Here is a 26,093-nt window from a genome sequence, read left to right as displayed (position 1 = left end):
TGAATAGATTTTGTCACTTAAGTGCCAGAAATATGGAGGATAGCCTTTCCTTGCTCATGACTCCTCGGCGCTCGTCCTGCTGAAATCCTTTGTCCTTGGCCGCAGTTTGAATCAAAGTGTCTTGGTCGTTCGCCATTGAAGCGAATGCGTTGCCCATGCCAATTGTGCAATTGTTGGAAAATTTCTTTTCAGGTTTTCGGTATCCTTTCTTTTTTCTTTCATTTCTTTCATTTTTTCTAAAAACTTTATCGGTGCGCCTTTCTTTTTTTTTTTCTCAGCCATTTTTTCCCTCTTTTACGCTCTTTGCCAAACCGTTTCCACGGTCATTGTTGCGTTTTGGAACTCGTCTTAAAAGGTGTTGGCCACCATGCGGTGGCAGATACCCTTTGATTGAATATGCAAGGCTAATGCATAAAATTGTCAAAAGAAATCGAAGTTAAATGTTTTCCTCGAAAGTCAATAAAAGGAAAGTGCGCCACGACCTCAATCGATTTGATGAACTTCAATCAAGCTGCGCCAAAGAGTGAAGAATGACGAGCATCACTGGCTTCGAATCCACGTGGATTCGTGCCACATCGCATTTGGGATTCCGCCGAAGTTCTGTCGTCAAATGGCCAAATGGCAGCCGTCTGCAACTTTAAGCTAACTTGTGATACGTATCCCGCACACGCGCTCAGTTTGAGTTCGGTCAACAATTGCCCACATAGACAAATTGGAAAGCACCACCGACTATTTGATACATTGTGGGGGTTCCAATGTCCTGGCCATTTGCAGTGGCAACCGGAGTGGCACTCCTGCACGGCCACCAGGTTCCAGCGTATCGATTCATTCATTCAATAGCATTGTTCGGCGAAAAGGCATTAGTACCAGCGAGTACTATTCTGTATAACTGGTGAATGGCATTACTATCAAATAAAAAGTTATGCGTTAAATTGGCGGGTTTTTTCGCCAGAGGAATTGTAATCAGCGCGCCACTTCTTCTTTTATATTCTTTAAATACGTAACTTGCGTATGATTATAAGCAGAAACTTGGTTTGCACACTATTTCTCTCAGTGCAAGCTTAGTAGCGATAAGGCAGTCGAACTGAGCACAGTTCGCTTGAGCACTGGTTAATCGTCAGTAGTCGGCTTGGAATATCAGACGGATTAACCGCATCACTGACTGACCCCAATCTAAGCCCCTTCGTCTAATCAGCCAACTGGTGGGCGACTAGGCGACAACAACGCAGTTCCTTCCATCAGTCAGTTGGCGCCAGTTGCCTCTAAGACGATGATCTCGATGTGGCTGCCACTTGTGTGCATGTGCCTTCTGCCGCTCATGCAGGCGGAGCATGTGGCTCCCCAGCTGGATATTGCTGTGAAGGACTTCCAGCTGGAGCTGCTGCGCGAATTAGGCGACCTGCTGCAACAGCGGACTGAGCCGAGTCTCAACGATTACCTGGATCGTCTGGGGCGCATTCCCAGGAATGCCAACTATACAGAACAGCTGAGTGCAGCGCGTGCCACGCCGAAGATCCAAGCGAAGGTGACGCTCATCAAGCAGCTGCTGGATGTGCGACCCCACCTGGACACCGACATGGAGTACACCATCGTGCTGCGGAACCTGGTCTTCCTCAACCGACTGAGATCCACGCTGCGGGCGGCTGAGGAGACCAGCACACAAGAGATACGCATGATGCGCATGTACCGCCTCTGCCAGCAGCTCGACCGCCCGGCTCCACATCATCAAGGGAGTCGTCTGATCAACGAACAGACAGTCGGCGCCGCATTGGAGCAGCTCAACCTGACCAAGAAGGAGGTCAACGCCACCGGCTTGGATCTCAATGAGTTTGGGGCGCAGCTGTACGAGCGAGTCAAGTTGTCGGGCGCCGAAATCATCGACAACTACCTGCACATCCTGCGCTCCCTGCTGCAGGACATCATCGACGGCGACCATGCGGATCTGGCCGGCAGCACTGCCAAGCTGGACAAGATGCTGCAGCAGCTGGACGCCATGCTTGCCACAGCGGACTTCTTCGAGAAACGGCAGCTTGTGTACGCGTACCTGGAGACCCATTTGCGCACGGATTACGAGGATATGCGGGACACGTCGAGCAGCGAGCACATCACCGAACACCTACTCACGCAGCTGCGGACCAAGGGACTGGACCTGTTCGTCATCTTTCTCTTCAGCAACTTTGAATTCATAGACCTGGTGCACGAGCACTGGGATCAACTGCTACCACAGTCACCCAGTCTCCTCTACGACGAGACCGCCCGCCAACTCTACGATCTGCAGCAGCTGTACCAGGCCTTCAAGCTGGACACGGATTGCGAGGCCAAGTACACCGCCTACTCGGACGCACTGCGTCGCTTGCACGAGCGGACCGTGGAGCAGGGCCAGCGCAATAGGCACATCTTTGAGCTGCTCCACAACGCCGCCCAAAGCGTCGGCACGGTCACCTTCAACATGATCCGGGACAAGTGCAACGAGCTAAGATGAGCCTTAGTCCTTTAACATTATAATACACCCATCTGTGCGTCTTAAATGCTGGCGGTTTCATACATTTTACTATATGGTTCCATACATTTTACTATAAAGTTCCATACAGTTTACCATATAGCTTCATACATTTTACCATATAGTTCCATACATTTTACCACATAGTTCCATATGAGAATGCCTTTTATTGAAGACAGCGGCTGCCTGGTCTGCAAGTGACAGAGTTCGAAAGGACAAGTTTCACAAGATAATTACATTTTCCCAGTTCCTGCGGTTGTCGGCTGCTTTTAATATCCGTCTGCCGCATCTGATTTCGCTTAAGTATCGTCCAGGAACACCTTTCCACATCTTCAGGTTGAGCGGACAGGAACTTCCTTTTGCCGCATTATGCAGATGTTGCCGTTAGTGTTGCTGCTCCTGGTGTTGCTTCTCCAGCGCTTGTCCTTGTTTATCTGATGCTGCCAGTGCTCCAAGGATTCAGCTGCTGCGCTGCTCCTGCTCCTGATCCATCTGAAGCTGAAGCTGCAGTTCCCTGGCTCCCCTGTGGTACCGATGGGCCTTCAGACTAATGACTGCTGCTGCCGCTGTCGTTGGCCAAAGCCAGCTAATTAATTGTCGTCGTTGCAGGTGATTAGAACTTAAATGAGTTGCCGGTGCAGCAGAAGTTTCCGTGGCGCAGTTAGCCGTCAGAGAAGCGATGACATGAGGGGATAGCCGTGCCAAATTGGACACAAGGGGGTTGCTCTGTTATGCAGCTGTTTTGTGGTGGTCACACAATAGCTTTTATGCGACCAAAAACCAAGTGCGCAACTCGATATTCGGAAAATGTTACAGCACAATGTCAAGTTCAATCTGTTTTCATTGCAACCAAAAAATCGTCAAAAATATCTGACTATAATTAAGATACTTCTTCTCAATAAAAATATAGAACGAATAAGAATATAGCTTTTATATTTCTTGAAAATCTATTATGTGGCTTAATCTATTTTACCTTTTTCATTTCATTTGCAGTCATCAGCGAAGATCCCGAGTTCACGGATGTGATAGAGAATATCACTGTGCCCGCGGGGCGAAACGTAAAATTAGCTTGCTCTGTCAAGAACCTCGGAACCTATAAGGTAAGACCAGATAATCAACAATTTTGAAGATTTGTACTTTATGAAAACTTAAATAAAATATGTAGCATTTGGCTTTTCAAACCGAAATGCATAAAGTCCATAAGGTTAACAAAACGAAGTCAACTTTCGCAGAGACTTTTGGTTTGCGCTGAAATAAATGTTCCACTGCCAATCGATTTGAGTGGTTTTTTTGGGTGTGGCACTATTGCGAACTGGACACTGCTCCATCCAGCTGATCAATATTCATTGTGTGGTGCACACTTTTGGGCGCCACTCGGCGTTCCTAGAAGAATCCACCGCACCGCACCGCATCGCATCGCAACGCATCGCATTGCTGTGACTTGTGGCTCAGCCGACAATTTAAATTTGCATCCAATTGAATTTCCATAATGTGCGTGCGACCGAAACGTGCATAAATTTTATTCTCGACTTTCGCCTCGACACTCGGCTTGTAATAATTTTTATGTCTCTTAAGTTCGGCATGTGCGACCCTCGCCCCCACCACCCACAAACACCCACTGCCACCCAAAACCACCCACAACCCCCCACAACCCCCCACAACCACCCATTACCGCACAAACTACGCCCACCTCCGCCCGCCCAGCCATTCATCTCCAGGTGCTATCCTCATTGGCCTCAGGTAAGCTCAAAAGTTAACCAGCGAGGACCGCTTGTAGCTGCAATAAAACGTGACTTTGCATGCAAAATAGTTGCCTAGCGAGTGGGTGGGCCACCCATCTCACCCATTTCGCCCATCTCGCCCATCGCAACGCCACATTGGCTTTAGCACAAACAGTCAGGTTGCCGGGGAATTGATTTTAAAGCCCTCAGCGGGTATAACCACTTTTCCACCAAACTGGCCACTCAAAAAAGACCACGTATTAACAGCAAACACGCAGTTTAATGTTCCAATGAAAAATTGTTTATCGATGTACTGAACAAATATCTATTGTGCAAGTGGTTTTCGGAATAATTCAGATGTACAACAAAGAAAATACATTTATTATACTTTTTAGTTATTCAATATTGGCTTAAAATCACGGTTTTTGTATATATAATATATTTATGAAATATTTCCGTTTTGGCCCAGACAAGTCTACACTCTGAAAAAATAAGGCTTATAGATTTTATAGCAATTTAGATAGGGCATACCCACTTCGTTATCCTTTGTGTTTGAAAAACTTTCAGTACTTCTTGTGCTGCCAAATATTTGAGCTGCGTGCAAATTAACTCGCGTAGTTCATAAGCGCTTTTTTCACACGTTTACCCCCAAATTGTTAATGTCGAGCAAGTAGGTTTTTATTAGCTGAAGCCCTTTAGCTACCCATACCCATACCCATACACATTTCCCCATTTTCCCGTTTTCCCATTTCCCACAGCACTACGTATTGTCCTTGTTTGCATTTCAATTTTAAACGCCTACACAAACAGTCGAAAAACTCGCACACACAGAGCCGAACTAACAACAATGCCAGTAACATGAGCATAAGTTTACTTTGTTTATGTTGTTGCTTGGCCCCACTTTCAACTCCTCCCACTCCGCCGCCCCCACAGAACATAAACATTTTCAGGCATAATAAAGTTTGTTTATTTTTGCTCCGGCTACAAGTTTTTCTACTTGTTTTCTTTTTTAGTTTTTACTTTAAATTTTATGACTTCATTTAGTATTTTCTATGGCAGGCGTCGTCGGCTAGCGGCAAAGCATTTTTGAGGGGCTGGCAAGAGTTGTGCCATTACGCAAATTGCGAATTGGTCATTTTGTTTGTCGGCTTCTATCGAATCGAGCCATCAGCATGTGTCTGAGACAAGTGAAAGCTTCTGCTCCATGAAAATGAAGATAAACACAAGAGAGCTTGCAGCTCTTCCCAAATAAAAAACTGCTTTAATGGAGCTCGTGGACATTCAGCTGCTCTGCTTTAAGTGAAATATGTGGTGGCACAGTGGCGGGGTGTATTCACTTACGATGGGCTTGCTTAGTAAACCAAATATAGCTTTTCCAAACTCTCACCTTTTACAAAGGATAGATGTAGAGATTTTAGTTTACGCGATATCCGTTTGTCCTCTCTTTTGTCCGTCCGTAAGTCTGTCCCTACGTCTGTCCGTAAGTCTGTCCGTACGTCTGTCCGTAAGTCCGTCTGTCCGTTGCATATTCAAGTGATGCCAGCCCACCCAATCTTACGAATACTATTTTGCATACATATGGCAATGACCGTGTAACTCAAATTAGCAAAACTTTCAAATTGGGACCAGCATAAGTGCTGGTGCCACTAATAGTAATCTTCTGGGCACGGCTCATGCCATTTGGTGGCCATAAATGGACTAAAATATGCGTGAAATTTTAATGGCAGCTGGTGCTCGGCTTGAGGAGAAGACTTTTAAAAGTCGCACTGTTACACAAACCGCACCGCCCAAAAGTCTACATTGCCTTGACTTTTACTCGAAAATCGTAAAATAATTTGGTCAAGAGTCGCACTATGGCTGCGCCTTCCTCTAGGAGGATGGTGGGGAACTTTTGATGGCCTAACATGGCGTCTAATTAAATTTGTTGAAATGGCGTTAAGCATAAGCTTATAATAATAAGTTTAAAATATTCTTGCAAACTCAAGCAGAATTTGCTGGCTGCAACTTAAAGCAAACTTTCTAATAACTTTAATCCACTCACCAATTCATTTCTATTGATTTTAAGTCCACTATCTTACCGCCTGGCTGATAAACGTGGCCACATTAATTCTTCCATTCGATTCTACTTTGAGCAACAGCATCGCAAAACTAGCATTTGCAGTCCTGACTTTTAATATGCCAAAGTCAACGGCGCCGAAATGTAAAATAAGCAAATTTGATGGCGACTTCCTCGCCACGTCGTCTTGTCTCCGATTCCCGCTCATCGCGTCTATGGGGCTGCACGTTTTCCCTGGCAGACGTTGAAAAATTAACCGATATCAGTCCACGTTTGCCAGTCACAATCCTTCTTGGATGCTTCTCCTCCTGTGGCGCCCCTCGCTTGATGTTGATAGTGCAGCGTTTCGGGATATTTCATTCAATCCCCCTTCGCCGACGCCACTGGGCGAGCGGCGCCCACCATTACCATGGATTCCCTGACACTTCTTTGGAATTTATCATTGAAATGGCATCGACCTTCTTTGTTACCCGCGCTCGCGCTCCGCATGTCTCAGCCAATGCGTTGGGTGCTTATATTTGCATAAATTGCTTGTTGTTCTCAGCCCCTGCCCCGCCATCTGTTGGACGGGAAAAGCAAACTATTGATGTTGCATAAGCGTGTGGGTGAGTGGGATGCCCAGCCTGGCATCCCTTGCTGGAGGTTACACGATGGTCTCCGCATCGGCTGTGACATGTGGAAGAAGTTTAGAGCCGAATGCGGTCGTTAATCCTTCATTGAAATTGATGATGATGGCCCAAAGTTTGGCCAATAAAACCGTTGACAGCTTGTCGTCAAATGACCCACTCATATGTATGTACATGTGTTCGGCAAAGATGCCGCAGTTGGTGGACATCGATCATAACTTGGTCCATATCAGCGGCTTGAATAATTAAGGTTTTTTTTTTTGTTTTCCAGGTTGCGTGGATGCACTTCGAGCAGTCGGCCATTCTTACAGTTCACAACCACGTGATAACGCGTAATCCGAGGATTAGTGTCACCCACGATAAGCACGACAAGCACCGCACCTGGTTCCTGCATATCAACAATGTCCAGGAGGAGGACAGGGGCCGATACATGTGCCAAATCAATACGGTTACGGCCAAGACCCAGTATGGATTTGTCAAAGTAGTGGGTAAGTCTTGACTGGCATTGCACCGCTTCGTCCTTTGCATTTTGCATTTCATTTGCCAAATCTGTCGAAGGATATTAGTTTACCAGTCTCTCCGATCCTACGCTACCTTTGAGAACTGGTGTTTGGATCCATAACTCGGCTAGAGCGTGAGAAGATAATAAATAATTACATAGCAACCAATATTTAGAACCAATAAAATGATTAAGATCTTTGAAAGGAACGGACAAACTACAAGGAAGTGCTGGAATTTTCGAACAAGTTCCGCCTTTCAAGTTGACAAATCAACATCATCCGGCTACCGAACGGCACTGGGGCACAGTCCATGTCCATGTCCACGTCCACGTCCACATCCTATTCCACAGAAGCCTTTATTGCCTCCTGCAGGGTCGAATGGGCGTGCTTCGGTCCATTCGCATAAATCAGTTTTTGTGGCAAAACTTGAAAAATATGTGCGCAAACAAATGGCAACGGACGATGAAGTGAAATGGACGGGGAGAATCAGCAGGCAGTCCGTGCAACAGTTTGAGCCCAGAGTGCCACAGTGGCAACACATACCGACACGAGGGACACACGCAGACACAGACGCAGTCACAGACACAGGAAGAGAAACAGACACAGACATCGCATGGAAATGCAAGGACACATATGCTGCACATAGTGGGTTTTGGGCTTAGGTCCTTTCTGAAGGAGAAGTCTCTCTGTCGTGACTGGAAACACCCATTACTGAAACTTAATGAATGCTTCTGATTTCTCCTTGTATTTTTTCGTTTAACGTAAGAGAGGTAGCTTTCTGTACAAGCTTGGCCTACTTTAAATTTTTAATTTTAAATGTAAGGACTCACCTTGAAATTGTTTAAATGGTAGACCACTAGGCGACCTTAAACAAATATATGTATATTATTCAGTTTAGTACTATTTAATATTATTTTTACACAAATAGTACTCTATAGAATAAGCCACTTACCTAAACGCAACAAAGTTCAGTAAGTTCGTAGGGCCATTTTTCAAAAAACACATGAGACGGTAATCCCAATTCAATTCGGTTAAATCTCGTTGACAAATTAAAAGTGCAACATCCAAGTATAAGCCAGATTTCAGTTGATCCCATTCTCTGTTTTTTGCATGTGCAAAGTAATGAAACTTTGTTAAGCCTAATTTCCCAGGCCAATTTAAATCGCATATTGGGGTTCATGCGGCGTACGCCCTTAAAACTTTTGCAGGTATAAAAATGGCTGCGGCATATTTCAAGCATTTTTTTTTGGTCAAGCCTTCCACATTTGCGGCTCGTTTTGTTGGCTCTGTGCAGAGCGACCAGAGCTGTCATAGTTGCATTTTTTGTGTTTTACTTTTTCATTTTTTGCTGCTGGTAAATTTGCCTTGCATTTTTGCCGGCCCAGAACTTTTGCCACATCAGCATGTGGCAAGAATATGTGCATACATATGTGTGTGTGCTGTATCTGTGTGGACGATAACGTGCGTGAGTGTGTGAGTGCGGCGAAAAAGACACAAAAAATTGCGCCAACGACAACGTTGGCCAAAAAGGGTTAACCGGAAAAAATTGTTAACAGTTACAGTCGCTCTGGTCACGCCGCATCAAATGGCCAAGACGCGTGCTGCGTGTTATATGAGCATTTTACAGCGCCGTCGCCTGCTTAACGACTTTTTAAAAGGCATAAGGCATTAAGCCGCAAGAATGGCGGAAACAATTGTCTGTTCAGAGCTTTTCAGGCCATAGACAGGCTTAATAGACAGGTTGTAGGCCTTTGGCTTCATAAGCTGTACTTCCTGTAGCTCACTAAGATGGCGCCAATATTGTGTCGTCAATTGGCCAAAAATGGGTCCATAAAAGAGCGCATATTGCATCATTCAAATGAAATCAAACAGTTTTCATTTACATAACAAATCGAATTAATTGCTCCGAAACTAAATGGTGCGCACTGGTCTAAATGAAAATCGGAAACACCACGCAGCGCACGTCGATTTAACAGAACTAAACAAGAGGAACGTTTAGGTTTCAGCAACTCGACTACCAGATACCTGCTACTCTGTAAACTGTTCTTTTGACTTTTGTTCTGTTACTTTGGCAACTTATTTCTAACAAAACTTTACCCTATTATATTGGTTTGGAAAACCTTTTTCTTTGCCATTTCACGTACTTATCAAAAAAAGCAGCATACTGCCTGTAGTAACAGGTATAATTGCGAAAGAAAAACGCAATAAAAACATAACATGCTCTTAATTACATTTAGCGACAAACATAAAACGAAATTAAAATGTTGCATTTGTGCTGCGTAGATGGGAAAACAAACCTGAAAACGTTGTCGGGCAAATGAGTAAATAAATAAATTCATTTTTGGGTAGTGCAACATTTGTGAATTTAATTTGCTGACTCGAATGCAATGCGCGGAATAAAATCCACAGACATCACGGAGGCTACGCAGAAATTTGTGGCTTGAGCATGCAAAAACAAACATTAAATGCGTCCGAATTTATGGCCCATGCACACAGAATGCATTTAAATGCGCCGGCGATGGCGATGGCGATGGTGATGCCGATGGCAGCCTGCTGTTGTCCATCCTCTGATGCTGTGCCGCCTGACGCAAACTGGGCACGGAGGAGCAGGAGCAGGAGCAGGACCAGTACCAGGAGCAGGACCCCCATAGCTGCTCCCCTGCTCCTCCCGCCAAATTACCGCACATTGCGAAAGTAGCAGCAAATGCAGCTTGTAACCGTAGCGAAATAACAAACACCAACAATTACGAGCTGGACGAGAATGAGGACGAGGACTAGGATGTGGATGTGGATGTGGACACTGGGTGTATTCAGCGCGGCTGCCGCATACATATATTCTCATTTATGTTCACATAATGAGGCCATTTATTAAATTCAATTATTTTGTTGACATCGGCGCGGGGCAGAAGCAATATCACAATGTGCTAAGGCAACAAATAATGGGAATAGCCGCTAAATTGTGCGCCAAAAAGTAGGCAACAGTTTCTAATGGACATTTCCTTTGTCTAATTGAAGTTGCGACTGCATAGCAAAGCCCAAAGATATAACATTCCAATGATTAGAAACGATCAATAAATAAAGCTAATTCTAGATAAAAAACGTCAAAATAAAATTTATTATTCCTATCTAATGTCATTATGGCCAGCAAAAGCACATAAATAAAAACTTTCCAGGCAAACACATCGATTAAAAAGTTTACAAAGATTTTACAGCGTGTGATGGTCATCAAAAGTGCTAAGCCAAAAACACCAATTTGCGCATTATGTAATAAGCAAAAAATAGAACACTACTGCACTACTAATTAAATTTCACATGCACTTACATGTACATATGTATGTTTGTATCTCGAGGAAAAAGTTTCTTGGTTTAGGGTCCAAAGTTTCCGCAACGTCGGCAGCTGTGAAAAATATCAATAAGAAACTAATATGTCACAAGCAAGGGAGCAACATCTGCCGGGTCACCAAGTTGGGCCACTTTTTTCATCCTGGTTGTGTCCGGGTTCTGTCCTGGTTTGTCCGGCGATTAGCACATCAAGCGTTTATTAATAGCATGATATAAAGCTGGGGCAAAAAGTTTTTGGTCATTATTGGGCATGAGAAAAGAAAGGTAAAAGGGCGAAACTTTTCAAAAGTTTGTTCTTTTAATTACGCTTTTTTCCCCTACGGTTACCATAGTTCTCGGATGAGAAAAGTTGAAACATGGGGTATTTCCTTATGAAAGGCAACTTTCTATGACGACAAGTTAAGCCGGCTATTAATGTTAATCCCGACGCTACAATGATACGCGGACAACATATATATATTGCCCCATGGCCGCCAGTTCCATCAATTAAAAACGTGTGCCGAAAACCAGACATTTGCTGACCGGACTGCCATTGATTAGCTGTCGAATTCAGAATGAATGGCGACAGGTCGCTGCAAATACGTGACCTCCCATGGAAGACCTGGCCTTGACCCCCATGAAAACTACCCGACGGATTACTGCCAGCGATCAAATGTTGGAAAATCGGAAAATTTATGTATTAGGCAGCTCCAGAAATGCAGAATTTGAAGTTTCAATCACTGTCAATGCTAATCAATGTGCATTGCCAGAGGGCTGTCCATTCCACGACCCTTTCCACGCTCCGTTGTGATTTGCATAGATTTTTCATTAAAGATTTTCAGGGATTTTCGACCAAATACAAAAGAGTTCCTCGAGCTATTGAAAAAATCCCTCAAACAAAGTGAATGGCATGGGAAGTGAAACCGATGACAACTTGATGAAGGTTGCCGCATCGATTTTTGAATTAGCCGAATGACTCCTTATTTCGCCAGGAGCAACGGACTTCGAGTCTGAATCTGGATGCAAAGCTAATTAGGCTTAAAGTTACGCACTGACTGTGAGTAGAACAAGAACTCACTCACTGGGGAGTGAGCGCATTGGAGTCAACAATGCGTGAAATGTTCCTTTTTTTCCGCTTTCCCACTACCTTTGGGCAAGTCCGACATGTCTGGGTATCTTCAACCAACTAGCTACTCGCATTACAAGTGCTTCCCGTGGAGAGGGTATTCCCAAGTCACTGTAGTCGTCGCAGTGTTTTCCATCGGTTTCCGCTTTCTTGGCAGCGACATTTCCATGAAAGTGGAACTTTTCACTTCTGTCCTTTGCATTTAAATCGAGCTTTGCACGTTTCCATGTAGTTTTGGCTGAAATACTCCCCTAATGTGCCCTCTCACTCTCCCTCTGGTTCTCCAACAGTGCCGCCCAATATAGACGACGCCCTGACCTCCAGTGACATCATCGTGCGCGAGGGCGATAACGTTACGCTGCGCTGCAAGGCGAAAGGTAGTCCGGAGCCGACCATCAAGTGGAAACGCGATGACGGCAATAAAATCGTTGTCAACAAGACGCTCGAGGGTGAGTCCAAGCCTTTGGCCAGCCTTTGAGATGCCACTAAACCGTGAAATCCTTGCAGTGCACGACTTGGAGACGGACTCCCTGGAGCTGGAGCGCATTTCGCGACTGCACATGGGCGCCTATCTGTGCATCGCCTCGAATGGAGTGCCGCCCAGCGTGTCCAAGCGGATCAAAGTCAGCGTGGACTGTAAGTCCATCGATATCCTTACTTGGCTAGGTTTTACTACAATGACATTTACTCTTCCCTCCAGTTTCGCCAATGGTCTGGATACCGCATCAGCTGGTGGGCATTCCCATTGGATTCAACATCACGCTGGAGTGCTTCATCGAGGCGAATCCGACATCACTTAACTATTGGACGCGGGAAAACGATCAAATGATCACTGAGTCATCGAAGTACAAGTAAGTTGAAGTCATCGTGCCATTGTTTATTCACCAATCGATTGAGGATGTTCTGGGTTATCTCTTGGGTGAACTGTCAGCTGTGGGCACAGTATATTCCGCTGATATGGCGACGTTTCGCGACCAGTCGCTCCCAGCAATCTGCGATCTCGGCTCAGTTTGCTGTCTACAATGTTCTGGATTGCCAGCCTGCTGATTTTTCCCATTTGCGCTGCTACCACAGCCCAGAATGCCGAGTCACATCCCAACTCACGGCTGATGAGCAACATCCTCAGCTACGTGGAGGAGGATTCCAGTGCGTGCGACAACTACTACCAACATGCCTGCGGCAGATACGCGGCGCGCCACATCGACGATCCCTTCACGGAGATCACCCAGATGCTGGACCACAAGGTGAACGGAAACCTAGTCCAGCTAATGGACGAACTGCAGCAGCGCTCCCGGTCACCTGGCTTCAACGAGTCCAGTGTGGAGGCCAAGGCACTGCGCTTCTACCAAACCTGCCGTGACGCGCCACAGAGCACACGCAAGATGGAGCACTACCTTAGGCTAACTTCTCCCGCCGAGGCAATCACCTGGCCCCACTTCGCACCCCGCGGCGAGCCCTGGCCCAAGGATCACTTCAATTGGATGCAGGCCCTGGGCCACCTATACCGCTACGGGTTTACCAATGTGCTGGTGAACGTGTTGGCCCTACCAAGCGTTAAGAATAGGGACCACTTCCGACTGGACATCAGTATGCCCAGTCTGGAAGGGAACGCGCAGCACCTGGACAGCTTTCTCAATACCCTCGCCACTCTCAATGCCATGGGTGTGCCGAAAAAAAGCTCAATACCCCTTGCGCGGAAGATCAGAAGGCTGGAGTCCGCCATACGGGTCCTCACCGAAGTGGACGACGATGATAATAGCGAGACTTGGACTCTGCGCCAGTGGGAGCACCTAACTGGCTACGCATGGCAGGATTTCATCGAGTCCATAGTTGGCCACAGTGTCTCAAATCAACTCTTGGTGCAGGCCCAAAATGTAAAGTACTTCAAAGGCCTCAAGCGGCTGATGGACTCCACAGACGCCGAGGTGGTGGCCTACTACATCATGACCCGATTCGTGCTCTATCTCCTGGATGACAGCATGGACAGCAGTGAGCCCATCGATTGCGTCAAGGATGTGCGCCGCACCATGACCCTGGCATCGGACCTGCTCTACGAGGAGCGCTTCCTGGACGCGGCGACACTGCAGCAGTACACCCAGGAGGTGACGCAGATCTTTGACCAGTTGCGCCGGCACTTTCTATTGCAAATCGGTGAGAATCGCCTTGGGCTGACCAGGGAGCAGAGCAGTATGGTGGCCACAAAGGCACAGCATGTCGTGCTCAACATTGGGAACATGCCAAGAGGACTTGACCATCGTAGCTTTGTCAGTCGGCACTATGAGGATCTTGTGTTTCCGCTCGCTGATTTTGACTACGCACGGGAGCATCTTAACCTGCTGGAGTTCCGCACCAGAAAGCAGCTGTTACATCTCGACCAACGTGCTCCGAGTCCCGGGGAGTTCTTTTACCTGGCGGAACCCAGCTCGGCCATGAGCTCCAGTCCCTACTATCTGATGCGATACAACGTCATCGTGGTGCCACACGGACTTCTGCAGGAGCCATTCTTTGCGGCGGATAGCCACGACATATTCAAGTACAGCCTGCTGGGATTCGTCCTTGCCCACGAGTTGATGCACTCCGTCGACACCATGGGTCTGCAGTTCGACAGCTACGGGAACGTACACGAAATTGACCCGCAGATATCCAGTTCACCGCGGTTCGAGGCGGGAGTGCAGTGCCTGAACCAGAACAAAACCCAGTATGTGGACGAGCGCATTGCAGACATTGCCGGACTGGATCTGGTCTATTCCACCTACTTTCAGAACAACTTGCGAAGGAGTCAAACCGACTTTACCACCATTCCGCCGCCACAAATCTTCTTCCTCAATCTGGCGCAGTTCTTCTGCGGAGACGGCGATCCCACGAACTTCGTTGACCACGACAACGACCAGATGCGTCTGCAGCAAATGCTCAATGGGTTCGCTCCGTTCCACCAGGCCTATGGCTGTCCAGCAAGGAGTAACCAGTCCGAAAAGTGCCAACTGTGGTAACTAGTTTCAAGTTCCAACCGATTCAAGTGGTTCTACACTATCACAATTAACAGAGAATCGGATGTTTTTATACCCGTTGGACATGAATAATAAAGCTGAATAAAATCGAATAATGTATAAAACTGAAACAAACAATAAATTAAATGGATCTGAAGTTCACTACCTCATCGGCCACATAAAACACACTTGCTTGGCTGAGATTCTATTTATTCATAACTGGATCCTGCGATGTCCTGAGATGGAGGGAGAACCACTACCATAGGCGGCACCGCTGGCTGGCCTGCATCTTGGCCTTCTTGTCGCACCCGAACTCCCGTGCGAACTCCTCAAAGTTGGCCAGCGTCTGCATCACACGCAACTCATCCGCGGCGTGCTTCAGATGTGCCTCCGACTGGGAACGCGGACTGAGCACTGGTGTCCGGCCGCAGAAGAACTGGGCAAAGGTGATGAAGAATAGCTGCCGCTGGCTGAACTGCGGCATCAGCGGATCCCGCGGCTCCCGCTTGTCCCGCACCCCGAAGAACGTCTCATACGCCAGCCGCAAGGCCACAAAGTCGGCCAGCTTCTCGTCGATCCACTTGGAGCCGGTGGCCATCTGCTGCTGCAGACACTGCAGCCCCTGACGAAACTGTCGACTGGCGCCGATCTCCTCCACGGGTCCCATGATGTTTCCCAGGCCATCGTAGTCCATGCCCGACATGTCGAAGCCGTGCGCCAGTTCGTGGGCCAGCACGAATCCCATAACGGCGTGCTGCTGCAGGGCGCTGATGTTTCGATGCCAGATGGGCAGCTGGAGCAGACCGTGAGGCACCAGGACCAGATTCCGGGGTCTCACATACAGGGGCGACGAGTTGCTGGCCTCCCAGCTCTCCGACAGGTAGCTCAAGTTGCTGCCCGTGGAATTGGCGTAGCTTGTCGCGTTCACGGAGAGCAGATCGTGGTTCGCCTCTACGCGCTGGCGCAGCAGGACCAGCTGGTTGCCGTAGAAGGAGTGGCCGCTCAGGTCGACGCGCACGTGGTACTGCTCCACGTCCTCCACATCCTCCGGCTGAAAGAAGCCCATCTGCAGGCGTGCTGCGCGCAGCTTCTGCTGCAGGATGTGCACCAGAGGTGGCGATAGTCTCATCCGGTTCTCAGCCAAGATCTGGCCAAAACGCGCCTTCAAGCGCTGGAACAGGGAGCGTACGTGGGTATCGGATGCCGGGTCGGAGAACTGCTGGCCCACCAGCCAGCTACTGGCCAGTGGCATGGACCTCCGGAGGGCGGCCACGCACTCACCCCGCGAGATGTCCGCAGGACCCTGTTGCTTCAGGAAGGCCAACCACTTGAGCATGATGTAGTTGCAGACGGTGTCCGGGCTCTCCGATTCCACCAGGTCGCTGAGGGCCCGGAGGTATGGGATATTCTCGATGATTAATGTGGAGCGCAGATCCAGCTCGGAGTCGCTGCGCACCTGGCGCATAAAGGACAGCCAACGTAGCTGAGGCAGGTACGAGTCCAGGTAGCCCAGCTGCATTTCCCGCGGTCCTTCGTCGTCCTCCAGCTCCTGCAGGCGGTGCAGCTTGCGCTCGAAGTCGTCCACCTGACGAGCCAAGGCGTTGGCCGTGCGCTTGGTCTGGCCGATGTCCAGGAGCAGCTCGATCATGGCTCCTTCACCCGTGGGCTGCGTCTCCTGGCGACTCGGCTTGTTCACATAGATGCTGTAGTTGCGCGCGTCATCCCATCGCGGCAGGACCTCCTCCCGCAGCAGCACTCCGTTCAGTCCGTGCAGACGCAGTCGCCCCAAGGTGGTTATCCAGTCGAACTGCTCCGGACGCCAGCCGCGACCCACCGATGGCCACTGGGTGGAGTTGCTGGGCGGCAGGAGCTGCAGGTACTTCTTCAGGTTGTACGGCTTCAGGCGTTTGCACGAGCGGTAGTAGAGTCGCATCTGCTCCAGAAGTGTGGAGTCCGACTCGGAGGAGCTCTCATTCCTGCGCCGCAGCAGCAGCTCCAGCTTGCGGTTCACGGATTGGTCGATCAGGCCCAGGGTATCGGTGGGCAGCAGCTGACCCTGGTATCGCTGCCGATCCCTGGTCCAATCCCGGTCGCGCGGGGAGTGCTGCTCCTGCTGCTCCTGCTGCTGGATCTGCCAGTTGCCGCAGGTGTACTGGTAGAAGTTCTCGCAGGGATGCGCCTTCGTGTCCATGTAGCTCTGCAGCTGCTCGGCCAGCATTTCCTGCACGCTCCGGGGGGCGTTGGTCTGGCGACAGGCGGTGGGCGTGGTGCGCCAGGCCAGCGAAAATATGAGCCAGGCCACCAGGCTGAGCTTCAGCATGATGGTTTCGACTGTGACAAATTGCAACTGGCCGGCAACTGCGATTCACCCGGATCGCGGCGACTGCGGACTAGAGCAGGCCATCGCCTGTCAGTCATCATCGTGGGAGGAGCAGTGGCTCCTAGCTACATGTACACACCCAGTACTTGACCTTTCTTATGTAGAGCAAAGCTGTGCTCGCCTTGTTTTTCTGTGAAGTAACTAAAATGGTTTTCAAAAGGTCAAAGTTCGATGTACTTCATAGCACTTGGTGGCGCATTCTTAGTAGCTAGATAGAAAGCCATAGGATAAAATATCATTTGACTTTAGATTGGATCTTCAGCACCTGAAGCCACTGTACGCTGGCGGCTAGGTCGCGTTTTGATTAGACATAAGTGCGCGCTTATCAGTTTCACCTTGGCCTTGATACCCGATTGTGGGCTGTGGGCAATGGCTGTTGTGGGACTGACCCACAACGAGCACAATGGCTGTCATTGAACTTCCCTCACGCTGATGCCTCCGCCTCTCCACTTTCAGAACCGAAACCATTCCCGGCCATCCCTCGTACAAGGCGACCATGCGGCTCACGATTACCAACGTCCAGAGCAGCGACTACGGCAACTACAAGTGCGTCGCCAAAAATCCTCGCGGCGACATGGACGGCAACATAAAGCTCTACAGTAAGTGACTAGGCTATATGTGTTATTTATACCCTTTGATATTGCGCCACAGTCGCAGCTAAACGCATATCTACGCCCCACTGTAAATGAAAATGGGCGCCAGTTTTTGGGGGGCTTTAAACTCGAAACTGGGACAGTTGTGGAAGTTTCATTTTGTTGGATTTTTGGGGCTTCACAAAAGGAAATAAATAGTTATAATACTTTTATATATTTAATAAGGTAATGATGTTTAATTTTTCTCGTTTTATTCTTGCTCCTGTTATCGGGGCGTATGCGCAATCCTCGCGACCGGCAATTAGAGCCACTGCAGGGTCAATAAAGTGTCAATATTGTGTCAATTTGCTAAATTACTCCCCAGTCACTGTTTGGGCCATTAAAGCCCAGCTCGGCAGCAGCGATTCCGATTACAAAAGTTCATAAAACAAAATAAAATGCCCGCTCGTTGGTGGTGAGGTCCACGAAAGCCCACCGCCACCAAGAATGGCGAATGTGAAAAGACAACTTAATTTATATATACACGGTTTTCATTCTGCTGCCACAACAATGGCAATGGGCTGCTGCAGCCCATCGGAAAGTGGGTGTCGTTCTACCAATTAAAGGTAACAATGGCCGCATCGATAATAGAAGGGGCAGCTGCGACAATGAGAACAATGAACCTGTGACAATTTTATTGAGTGGTCAGGAGGCGATACAGTAGTCGCAGAAAGGCGCCGTCAACCGGGCACGGCAGTTGGAGTATAGTTTCCCAGTGATTCCCAGCCCAGGCACAAGGCCAAGTGTCAAGCCCAATAAATTTCCTCTACAAATTGTCTTCAATAATGCCAGCGCAGGGCAGTCAGCCGAGAAACAGAGTCGAGAGTGGGGAATCCCCCGGGGAATGGCCAAGAAATTGAAAAGAATCGGGGAAGGAGAGTAGCGGCGATGGCAAAAGGGATGCCACTGAATTTACGATGGCTGATAAGTGAAGACAATTCGGCTGGGAAACCGAAAATATCTGTTTAGAAATCGAGCAGGACTTTGGCACTGATGGGGAGGCACAACTGGCTTATAACTCACAGTTAATTTAAGTTGTTTATGGATTGTTTCCGATTGAGCAGTCCACTTTTATCCTGGATCTGTTTTGGCCCAGACACTACGCATTTACCCTTTATTTTAATTACTACACTGGCAGAAATGTGCTCAAATAATGCAAATAATGCTAATTTAGTTTACACTTTTCTAAATTTTTAATAAGTGCCTTTTTATTTTGTTACTTTTTAAAGAACATGTAAAGTTACTTTCCTTTATGCTAATGCGACAGCTCCTTTTTGTTGAACCATTTCTAACGGTTATGCACCCCTTATTTTTCTCGGTGTAGTGTCCAGTCCGCCGACAACACAACCGCCGCCCACAACCACAACGCTGCGGCGGACAACAACAACCGCGGCGGAAATCGCGCTGGACGGCTACATGAACACGCCCCTGAATGGCATTGGCATTGTGGGCGAAGGACCCACAAATTCGGTGATTGCGTCCGGCAAATGTGAGTAGTGCCGAAATGCAGAGGATGTTGATGTTTGGTGTTGAATGAAAACGTTGCACATTTTGTCTATCTGTTGCAGCGAGCAGTAAATACCTATCGAATCTGAACGAGATTGACAAGTCGAAGCAGAAGCTGACGGGCAGCAGTCCCAAGGGATTCGACTGGTCCAAGGGCAAGAGCAGTGGGAGCCATGGCATCCTAGTGGCCTCCAGTTGGCCCCTCATCCGCGGGATCCTTGCGCTGCTCGCGCTGCTGGCGAGGCACTCATGTGGTTGAGAATTATGTGCGATTTCATATTAATAAAGTGCCATTACAAAACAGTCGAAATGAAAGGTGTACGAAGTCGATGCATACGATTAGCCATAGCAACAGTGTAATTAATTAAGCGAATTGCAATTTACAAACGTTAACGAAGTCACGCTTTGGTTTGCCCCCAAAACTCCCACTGCAGCCCATTAATATTTGATTACGTTTGGTGCCGAAAACCACAGCATGTTTTTAGGCAAACAAAGCTACCAAATTAATGAACCTCGCACATTTTAGTTTGCAACTCGTTCGGAAGCACTCTTAAATATTTTCTACACATTCGGTTGGTTCACAACTACTAATCAGTTCACATCTATCGGTAAGGGTATACGAGGAATGTAGCAAAAAGCATTGCAGCAGCGACAAAGCAAACCAAAACACATAAATCCCTGGTTAGTTAGATATAAAATCAATTAATTTACATAAACAAGTGAACAAATATACCCTTCAAATGATGCCAAATTGTTAAAAAGCGAGCACTCACCTGCAAGCAAACTGTAAATAAACGCGTATATGCATGAATAAAGCCCGAATGCAATTGTAAATTATGTACTCGTTATAGGCACTAGAAATGGATGTTCATTTGTACGAGAGTAGGCATCAAACCATTCAAAAACTAGATATTTAACAGAAAAAAGTAAGGCTTAAATACTCTGAACAAAACAGGCACCTAAAATGCATTAATCAAAAACCATTAACCTACATAAGTAAATAAGCAAGTATGAATTACGAATATTCACGATGGAAGCGTCAACTGTTGATACATAATTTAGTTAGCTGATCAGTTAAGGAGGGTTTACATTTGAGAAATAATCGAGTTGCCATAAAGCCAAATCCAAATATGTAAGTTCTAAACTACTCATACAGAAGTATATATATATATATATTTAAATACCTACATATATCATAGGCCTTAGTTTGTGTTTCTTAGCGATAAGAGTGATAATGTATATTTATTAACTTGCTCCCCGAGTGGAACAAACAGGCACTGCGAAAGAAACAAATAAAATATCTATGTATTTGGGATTGCTTCTTAAATCGAAGGAGGTTTTTATTTCAGGGATCTAATAATTTAACAATTTAAGATTGATATTTGTTGCAGTGGTTCTTACTTCGTTGCACTGTACAAATGACTACCGCATAATATAACTATTATTCTCAGGTTTATTTTGTAAAAGATGTCAATAGTAATTTAATCTTATGGAAAACAAGCTACCATTTTAGGCATTAATAGTTAGCAGTTTCATTTGATACCGTGTTTGCGCAGCACTTGTGCACATGAAACTGTTATTGAGCCGGACTCAGTTCCTCCTTTTGGTCCTAACCGATTCCCTTGGCCACTGGAATTGCACAAACATGTTATCCTTGGCTAGAAATGTCTGAAGTTGATGCAACAGGAGCATTTGCTTGATCAGAGCAAGAAGAAGGAGCACCGAGTGTCTGCCGGAAACGTGATGCTTGCCAGACTCCTACGTGTGTGCAGGATACCAAGGAGCTGTGCCTTCCAGGACTCCAGATTGGTTGGACTATACAACCCCACTCTCCCAAAGAAAACTACTGAATGGCTTTAACTTTCGCTTTAAAGTTTATTATCTAAAGTCTTTGTAACATTATATGTTAATGTCTAGGAACTAATTGGTTATTGAATCTTAAAATATCTTGAATCTTAAAATCAGACCTCCACGGCCCTCCGGTCCATCAGTGTGTCCAGAATCTTGTCCATGTGCTCGCTGCAGTTGGCCAGGCACACATCCGCATACTCGCTGAGGAAGTACATGAAGCTCTCGAGCTGCTCCATCGAGCAGCCGCGGAAGCCATCGTCGCGTCCAATGTTGTCGATGGCCCGGATGACGGAGCGCAGCTTGTGGACATACTGCGGCGTATTGCGGCAGTGCTCCAGCGAGGAGTCGGCCAGATTGGCGGGTTTGGCGTAGCCGCGAATGCGCTGCTCCACACTGCGAAGTTTGGACTGCTGCTGCTTGAGCGTCTGCATCATTTGTGGCACGGACATGGCCGGTGCGGCGCCAGACGGCGGAGCCTTGGCGAATAGCTCGTCCAGTGGCACTGCCTCGTAGTCCAGGGAGAAGAGGTCCGGCGAGAAGGACAGCCGGCCACTGTTGTTGCCGAAGCTGTCGGACTCGAACTCTGTCTGATCCAGGTCGCTGGTCTTGATCGCCTGGTTGGCACTGAGGCTGCTATTGGGCCAGGAGTACTTGCTGCGTCCCTCCAGCCCGTTGCTGGCACCCGCCTGTAGACCCACCAGCATGCTGTAGCTGCTCTCGATCGAATACTTCTGGGTGGTGGGCCAGAACTCGGGCACGCTGCTGAACTCGATGTGGTCCACGCCGAAGCGCAGCTCCGACTGCTCGCCGTTGAGGAAGGCGAACAGCCGCTCGATCTTCTCGCCGGACATCAGTTTGCCGCTGAAGGGCACGGCGAGATCTCCGCTGGCGAACCAGTAGTGGGAGCAGCCCTTCACGCTGGGCGGACGCTCGGGCAGCGACTGGCGGACGGATTCGGATTCGCGACTGAACTTGTGACCGTCGATGCCAAAGGCCAGGTCACGAGTCTCCCAGCTCTTCTGCGTGAAGATCTCGTAGAGCAGACGCAGCCGTTCCGGGCTGTTCTTGAAGATCTCCAGCGAGACAGTGAAGTCGCCGGAGGTGATCCAGAACATTGAGTGCGCCTTGCTGGTCGGACTCTCATCCTGGGAGTTGTCGATCTCGACTGTCGGGGCATTGGCGAAGAACTCCCGCTCGCTGCACGGTGTTGAGGGTGAGCTGGAGGTGGCGTCCAGGTCGAGCGGATGATCCTCCCGGATCACTTGCATGGCCAGGGAACTGCGGCGAGGTCGCTCCTGGATTAGAATCGGACTGAAGAGCTGCTGTTGCGCCGGACTGGCCGCGTGGCGTCCCTTAACGGGCGTTGAAAAGCCGGAGGGCTTCGAGTTCGTGCCTCCCACCGAGGATCGGCGTATCGGACTGTTGTCCATGGGATCGTTCGAGCACGTCTCAAAGCCCTGGTCCACGAAACTGTCCCGCATGGCCTGCACCAGGGATTGCCTTGGTGTCTGACTGGGAGACTGATCGCTGTCGGCATTCGGCGAGGGCGAGGACATCACGGTGAGGGTGTACGCCGACTTGATCTTCCGGGGCGAGTTCAAGTGGCGCATCAGTGACTTGTCCAGCTCAATGAAGCTTTGCTCGGGCAGTGGAAGTGCAAGTGGGTTCTTCTTTTTGCCTGCCCCCGAAAGCGGCGGCTTGTAATCGGAATCGGAGTCCGTGGACGTTATGGCAGTTGCCTCCACAATGGAGTTCTCCTTCTTCCAGGTGAGAGTGCGGCGCATCTTCTTCTTGCGTGGCGGACGCTGGGGCTTGGCGAAGTCAAATTCACCTGACTGCAAGTCATCCTTTGGCGTGTCCGGCTGGGATTCGTCGCTGGTTATCTGTGACAGAAAGTTAAGCACAATGAGTTCACATTCTTGCATCCACTTGTTAAAGATATCACTTACCTTGGGCAGAGTAGACAACCCGGATTCGCTTTCCTCAGCCTCGGACTGCTTGCAGCTGGATGCACTGGAGGTGACCTGGCTTAGACTGGGTCGTGGAGCCGGCACTGGCGGTGCCTGGCGCTTGATGCGTCTCGGAGTGACTTGGACGACCGACTCCTCTACCTCCTTCTTTTCCTCGACTTGTGCCACCTTCCTGGACTCGTTATCGCGCTCCAGTTTGGCTATGGCCTCCTCCAGAAGCCGCTCGACCGCGGACTTCTGGCTCACATCCTCCAGCGCAGCGGTGCTCGGCTCGAGCAGTGGCTGCTCCAGAAGCTCACCCTCCTCGGTGGCTATCTCAATGGTCTGCTGACCGTTAGACACACTCGTAATGTCGAACTGGACACCATTCTCCGTGCTGAGCCAGCTGTAGAACAGCGTCTCGAGTTGTTCGTTCTGAAAAAACATTTGGTTATCCGCACCGGAGCGCTCCTGCCGGGTGCGTCGGATCTTCTTGGGCGGCGCATAGGCCTCCGTTGGCATGACGGTGCGAATCGCGTCGAGGTTTCGCTTCTGGGATGGCTCTCGGGCATGCTCATCACTCTGGCGGTCCAGGCAACGACGGGGTCGGGCCAGTGGAGCTCTGCGCTCCGGACTCGGCTTGAGGATCACAGTCAGTGTGCTCACATGGAGCTCGGAGGTGCTTGTCTCTGTTTTGCTCTCAGTTGTCTTGGGGGGAGAGACACCGCCTGGTCGCGGTGGCGATACCGGCTCCAGGATACACTTCGCCTCCAGCTCCTGGGCGAGATGCTTGACACTGGCTTGCCGTTCAGCCACCACCTCGCCGCGGGCCACCTGCTTGTTCACCTTCTCCTTGAGATCCGCGGCATGGGCGTTAAACTTGGGATGCTTGGCTGCCATGTCGCCGATGAACTTGTTGAACAGCAGCGCCTTGTCCTTCACGCTCAGCTCGCGGAAAACCTCCTCGGCCACCAGGCAGGGTCCCTGGACTGGGGATTCTAAGGGCGAGACCAGGCGGCTCTGGGCCTTGACCTCCGGCGACAGCTCATTTTGCAGCTGCACATACTGCGGTTCCTCAGTGCGTCGCATTACCTGGCTGATCTTCGAGTTGAACAGCTGGGCCATCTCCTTGACCTTCATGGGCAGCGAGGCGGATGCCTTTCTGGATCCCTGGTAGGCAGAGCGTGGCGTCTCCATCTCCGGCAGCTGTTCGTACTTCTGCTTGAGTTCGCTGATCTTCGGGTGGCCACTGCCAACCTTTGGCTTGGGCGGCGTGACCGGTTCCGTCTGGAGGGACAACTTGGCGATGGTGCTGGCCACCATGCCCGTGGTTGTGGTTGCCTTGGTGGTGCCCAGTGTCTTTGTGGGCGTTACAGGTACCTCTTCGTCGAAGTACTTCATCAGATTCTCGATGCTGGACAGGTCCAGGTCGGTAACCTGCACACGGCGCGGACTTGCAAACGAGTTTTGGTGCTCCAGGGCGGTCAGGAAGCGGTCGTCGTCCAGCGAGGAGATCTCGAAGAGCTCCTCCCTGGTCATCGTAGCACGGAGCAGGCCACAGGCGGTGCTGGCATCTCCAAAGCGGCAGGAGCGACGACGTTCCTCGATCTCGGCGTTCAGCTGCAGCAGCTCGCTGAGATCCTCACTGTTCATGGCCGCGGTGTCCACCACCATCTGGTGGTTGTGCTGGGACGAGCTGTTTGGCGTGGAATTGGTCAGGACCATTTTTGGATTAGTTCGCTGTCTGGTTGTTGACGTTAGACGTTTCAGTTTGTAACTGTGGCTTTCTGGCATTTTGCTAATGGCTTATATACAATGATCAGGTAAAATATGAACGGGGTGCAAACTTTATTGCCCACCCAATACCTCAGATTTTCCTTAATCCACCTAACCAGCGATCAGGTAAGATTAACAGCCACAGCTGTCGGATCGATGGATTTTCCTCGCGCTAACCGTTATTTAATTATTTTCGCGAACCTTTCCGCTATAAATACATCCAGGTGACCTGAAACAACGAAAAACAGGTAGGGAATATTAGGGCTGTGCAATAGATTGCTGACTTGGAAAGGAATGACCGAGGAGATTCACTCGAACGACAGCTGACGGAAAGTCCTTAAAATTTAAATTCCAATTATTAGTGCAGCAACTCGGCGAAATCAACTCCCAGCATCATCATCATACTGCAGGCGAAACGAATTTCCCCGGAAAATGCGAATGTTAACAAGACCCAGGCGAATTGCAGCCACAATAAAAATCACACACTGAAAATTCTTCATCTGACTATTGCTAAAATTCGGAGGGAAAAACGAACCGAATGCAGGACCCCAGGGATAAGCACAACTTTGCTTGCAGTTTGCCACAAAGTGACTTTCACACCGACGGAGCAGTAAAATGAAATCAGGAGCTCAGATTTGTGGGGGCTCAGGTGGCAGAATAGAGCTGATGAGGTACACAACTTGAGAAGGAGTTCCTTGAGGGGATATATCTCCAAACTGCAGCAAATTAACGATTTTTGCTTTAATTCTAAGTTTTTATTAGCTCTAGCAAAAGGTAATGACTCTAAAGCTGAACGTGCTTAAAAAGGAAGGGTATACATGCGTACACATAACCCTGCTTTATGCTTTATGGAATAGGCTTGGAAATATATATAAGGTAAAACATAAATAACACTTACTTAGTTAGAGATTTCCATATAGGATTGCGTTATACTTTATATAATACAAGTATACTACACAGCACACATAAGACAGACAAGTTCTTAAACAAATTACAAATTATTTTTGTAAACTGGAGAGCACGGAATAGCGTGGTTATTTGCGCCAAATAAAATACATTTAGATCGGTTTCTGCGGGTTTTACGGAATTCCACAGCTGATAATCGAGCCAATCACCGCGAACCAAGAATCAGCTGCTGCACTCAGCATCAAAGCTCAGTGCA

The 26,093-nt window shown here is 48.6% G+C and overlaps 5 protein-coding genes across 5 annotated transcripts in view; 3 read left to right on the top strand and 2 right to left on the bottom strand.

The window, feature by feature from the left end:
* The window catches only part of LOC122626033 (neurotrimin-like), a 29,748-nt gene extending 10,094 nt beyond the window's left edge, over positions 1-19,654 (top strand). The window contains exons 2-9 of the mRNA XM_043806137.1: positions 3,494-3,600; positions 7,175-7,391; positions 12,141-12,299; positions 12,358-12,486; positions 12,551-12,701; positions 17,674-17,816; positions 19,174-19,338; positions 19,418-19,654. Of these exons, the coding sequence (XP_043662072.1) occupies positions 3,494-3,600; positions 7,175-7,391; positions 12,141-12,299; positions 12,358-12,486; positions 12,551-12,701; positions 17,674-17,816; positions 19,174-19,338; positions 19,418-19,614 (1,268 nt within the window). The 3' untranslated portion in view covers positions 19,615-19,654. The remainder of the gene's footprint in view (positions 1-3,493; positions 3,601-7,174; positions 7,392-12,140; positions 12,300-12,357; positions 12,487-12,550; positions 12,702-17,673; positions 17,817-19,173; positions 19,339-19,417) is intronic.
* LOC122626035 lies at positions 1,125-3,378 on the top strand. The gene has a single exon (XM_043806138.1). The coding sequence runs from the start codon at positions 1,271-1,273 to the stop codon at positions 2,480-2,482; it is 1,212 nt and encodes a 403-aa protein (XP_043662073.1). The 5' UTR covers positions 1,125-1,270; the 3' UTR covers positions 2,483-3,378.
* On the top strand, positions 12,849-15,002 carry LOC122626032 (neprilysin-4-like). The gene has a single exon (XM_043806136.1). The coding sequence runs from the start codon at positions 12,873-12,875 to the stop codon at positions 14,838-14,840; it is 1,968 nt and encodes a 655-aa protein (XP_043662071.1). The 5' UTR covers positions 12,849-12,872; the 3' UTR covers positions 14,841-15,002.
* LOC122626031 (membrane metallo-endopeptidase-like 1) lies at positions 15,068-17,667 on the bottom strand. Its single transcript, XM_043806135.1, has one exon. It carries the CDS (start codon positions 17,155-17,157, stop codon positions 15,094-15,096), a length of 2,064 nt encoding a protein of 687 aa, XP_043662070.1. The 5' UTR covers positions 17,158-17,667; the 3' UTR covers positions 15,068-15,093.
* Positions 19,655-21,210: 1,556 nt separating the features above from the next.
* On the bottom strand, positions 21,211-25,979 carry LOC122619069. Its single transcript, XM_043795772.1, has 3 exons — positions 25,830-25,979; positions 23,156-25,160; positions 21,211-23,089 (listed from the first exon to the last, which is right to left on the bottom strand). Exons 2-3 carry the CDS (start codon positions 24,947-24,949, stop codon positions 21,317-21,319), a joined length of 3,567 nt encoding a protein of 1,188 aa, XP_043651707.1. The 5' UTR covers positions 24,950-25,160; positions 25,830-25,979; the 3' UTR covers positions 21,211-21,316.
* Positions 25,980-26,093: the final 114 nt, after the last annotated feature.

This window comes from Drosophila teissieri, chromosome 2L (assembly GCF_016746235.2).
Source record: "Drosophila teissieri strain GT53w chromosome 2L, Prin_Dtei_1.1, whole genome shotgun sequence".
In the NCBI taxonomy this organism is placed as follows: Eukaryota; Metazoa; Arthropoda; class Insecta; order Diptera; family Drosophilidae; genus Drosophila; species Drosophila teissieri.
This window is presented reverse-complemented; position numbering and strand designations above follow the sequence as displayed.

Coding starts and splice junctions, on each gene's coding strand:
- LOC122626035 (XM_043806138.1), top strand. CDS start 1,271: ATGATCTCGATGTGGCTGCCACTTGTGTGCATGTGCCTTCTGCCGCTC.
- LOC122619069 (XM_043795772.1), bottom strand. CDS start 24,949: ATGCCAGAAAGCCACAGTTACAAACTGAAACGTCTAACGTCAACAACC. Junction 23,090..23,155: donor GGTTGTCTACTCTGCCCAAG/GTAAGTGATATC, acceptor TTTCTGTCACAG/ATAACCAGCGACGAATCCCA.
- LOC122626031 (XM_043806135.1), bottom strand. CDS start 17,157: ATGCTGAAGCTCAGCCTGGTGGCCTGGCTCATATTTTCGCTGGCCTGG.
- LOC122626032 (XM_043806136.1), top strand. CDS start 12,873: ATGTTCTGGATTGCCAGCCTGCTGATTTTTCCCATTTGCGCTGCTACC.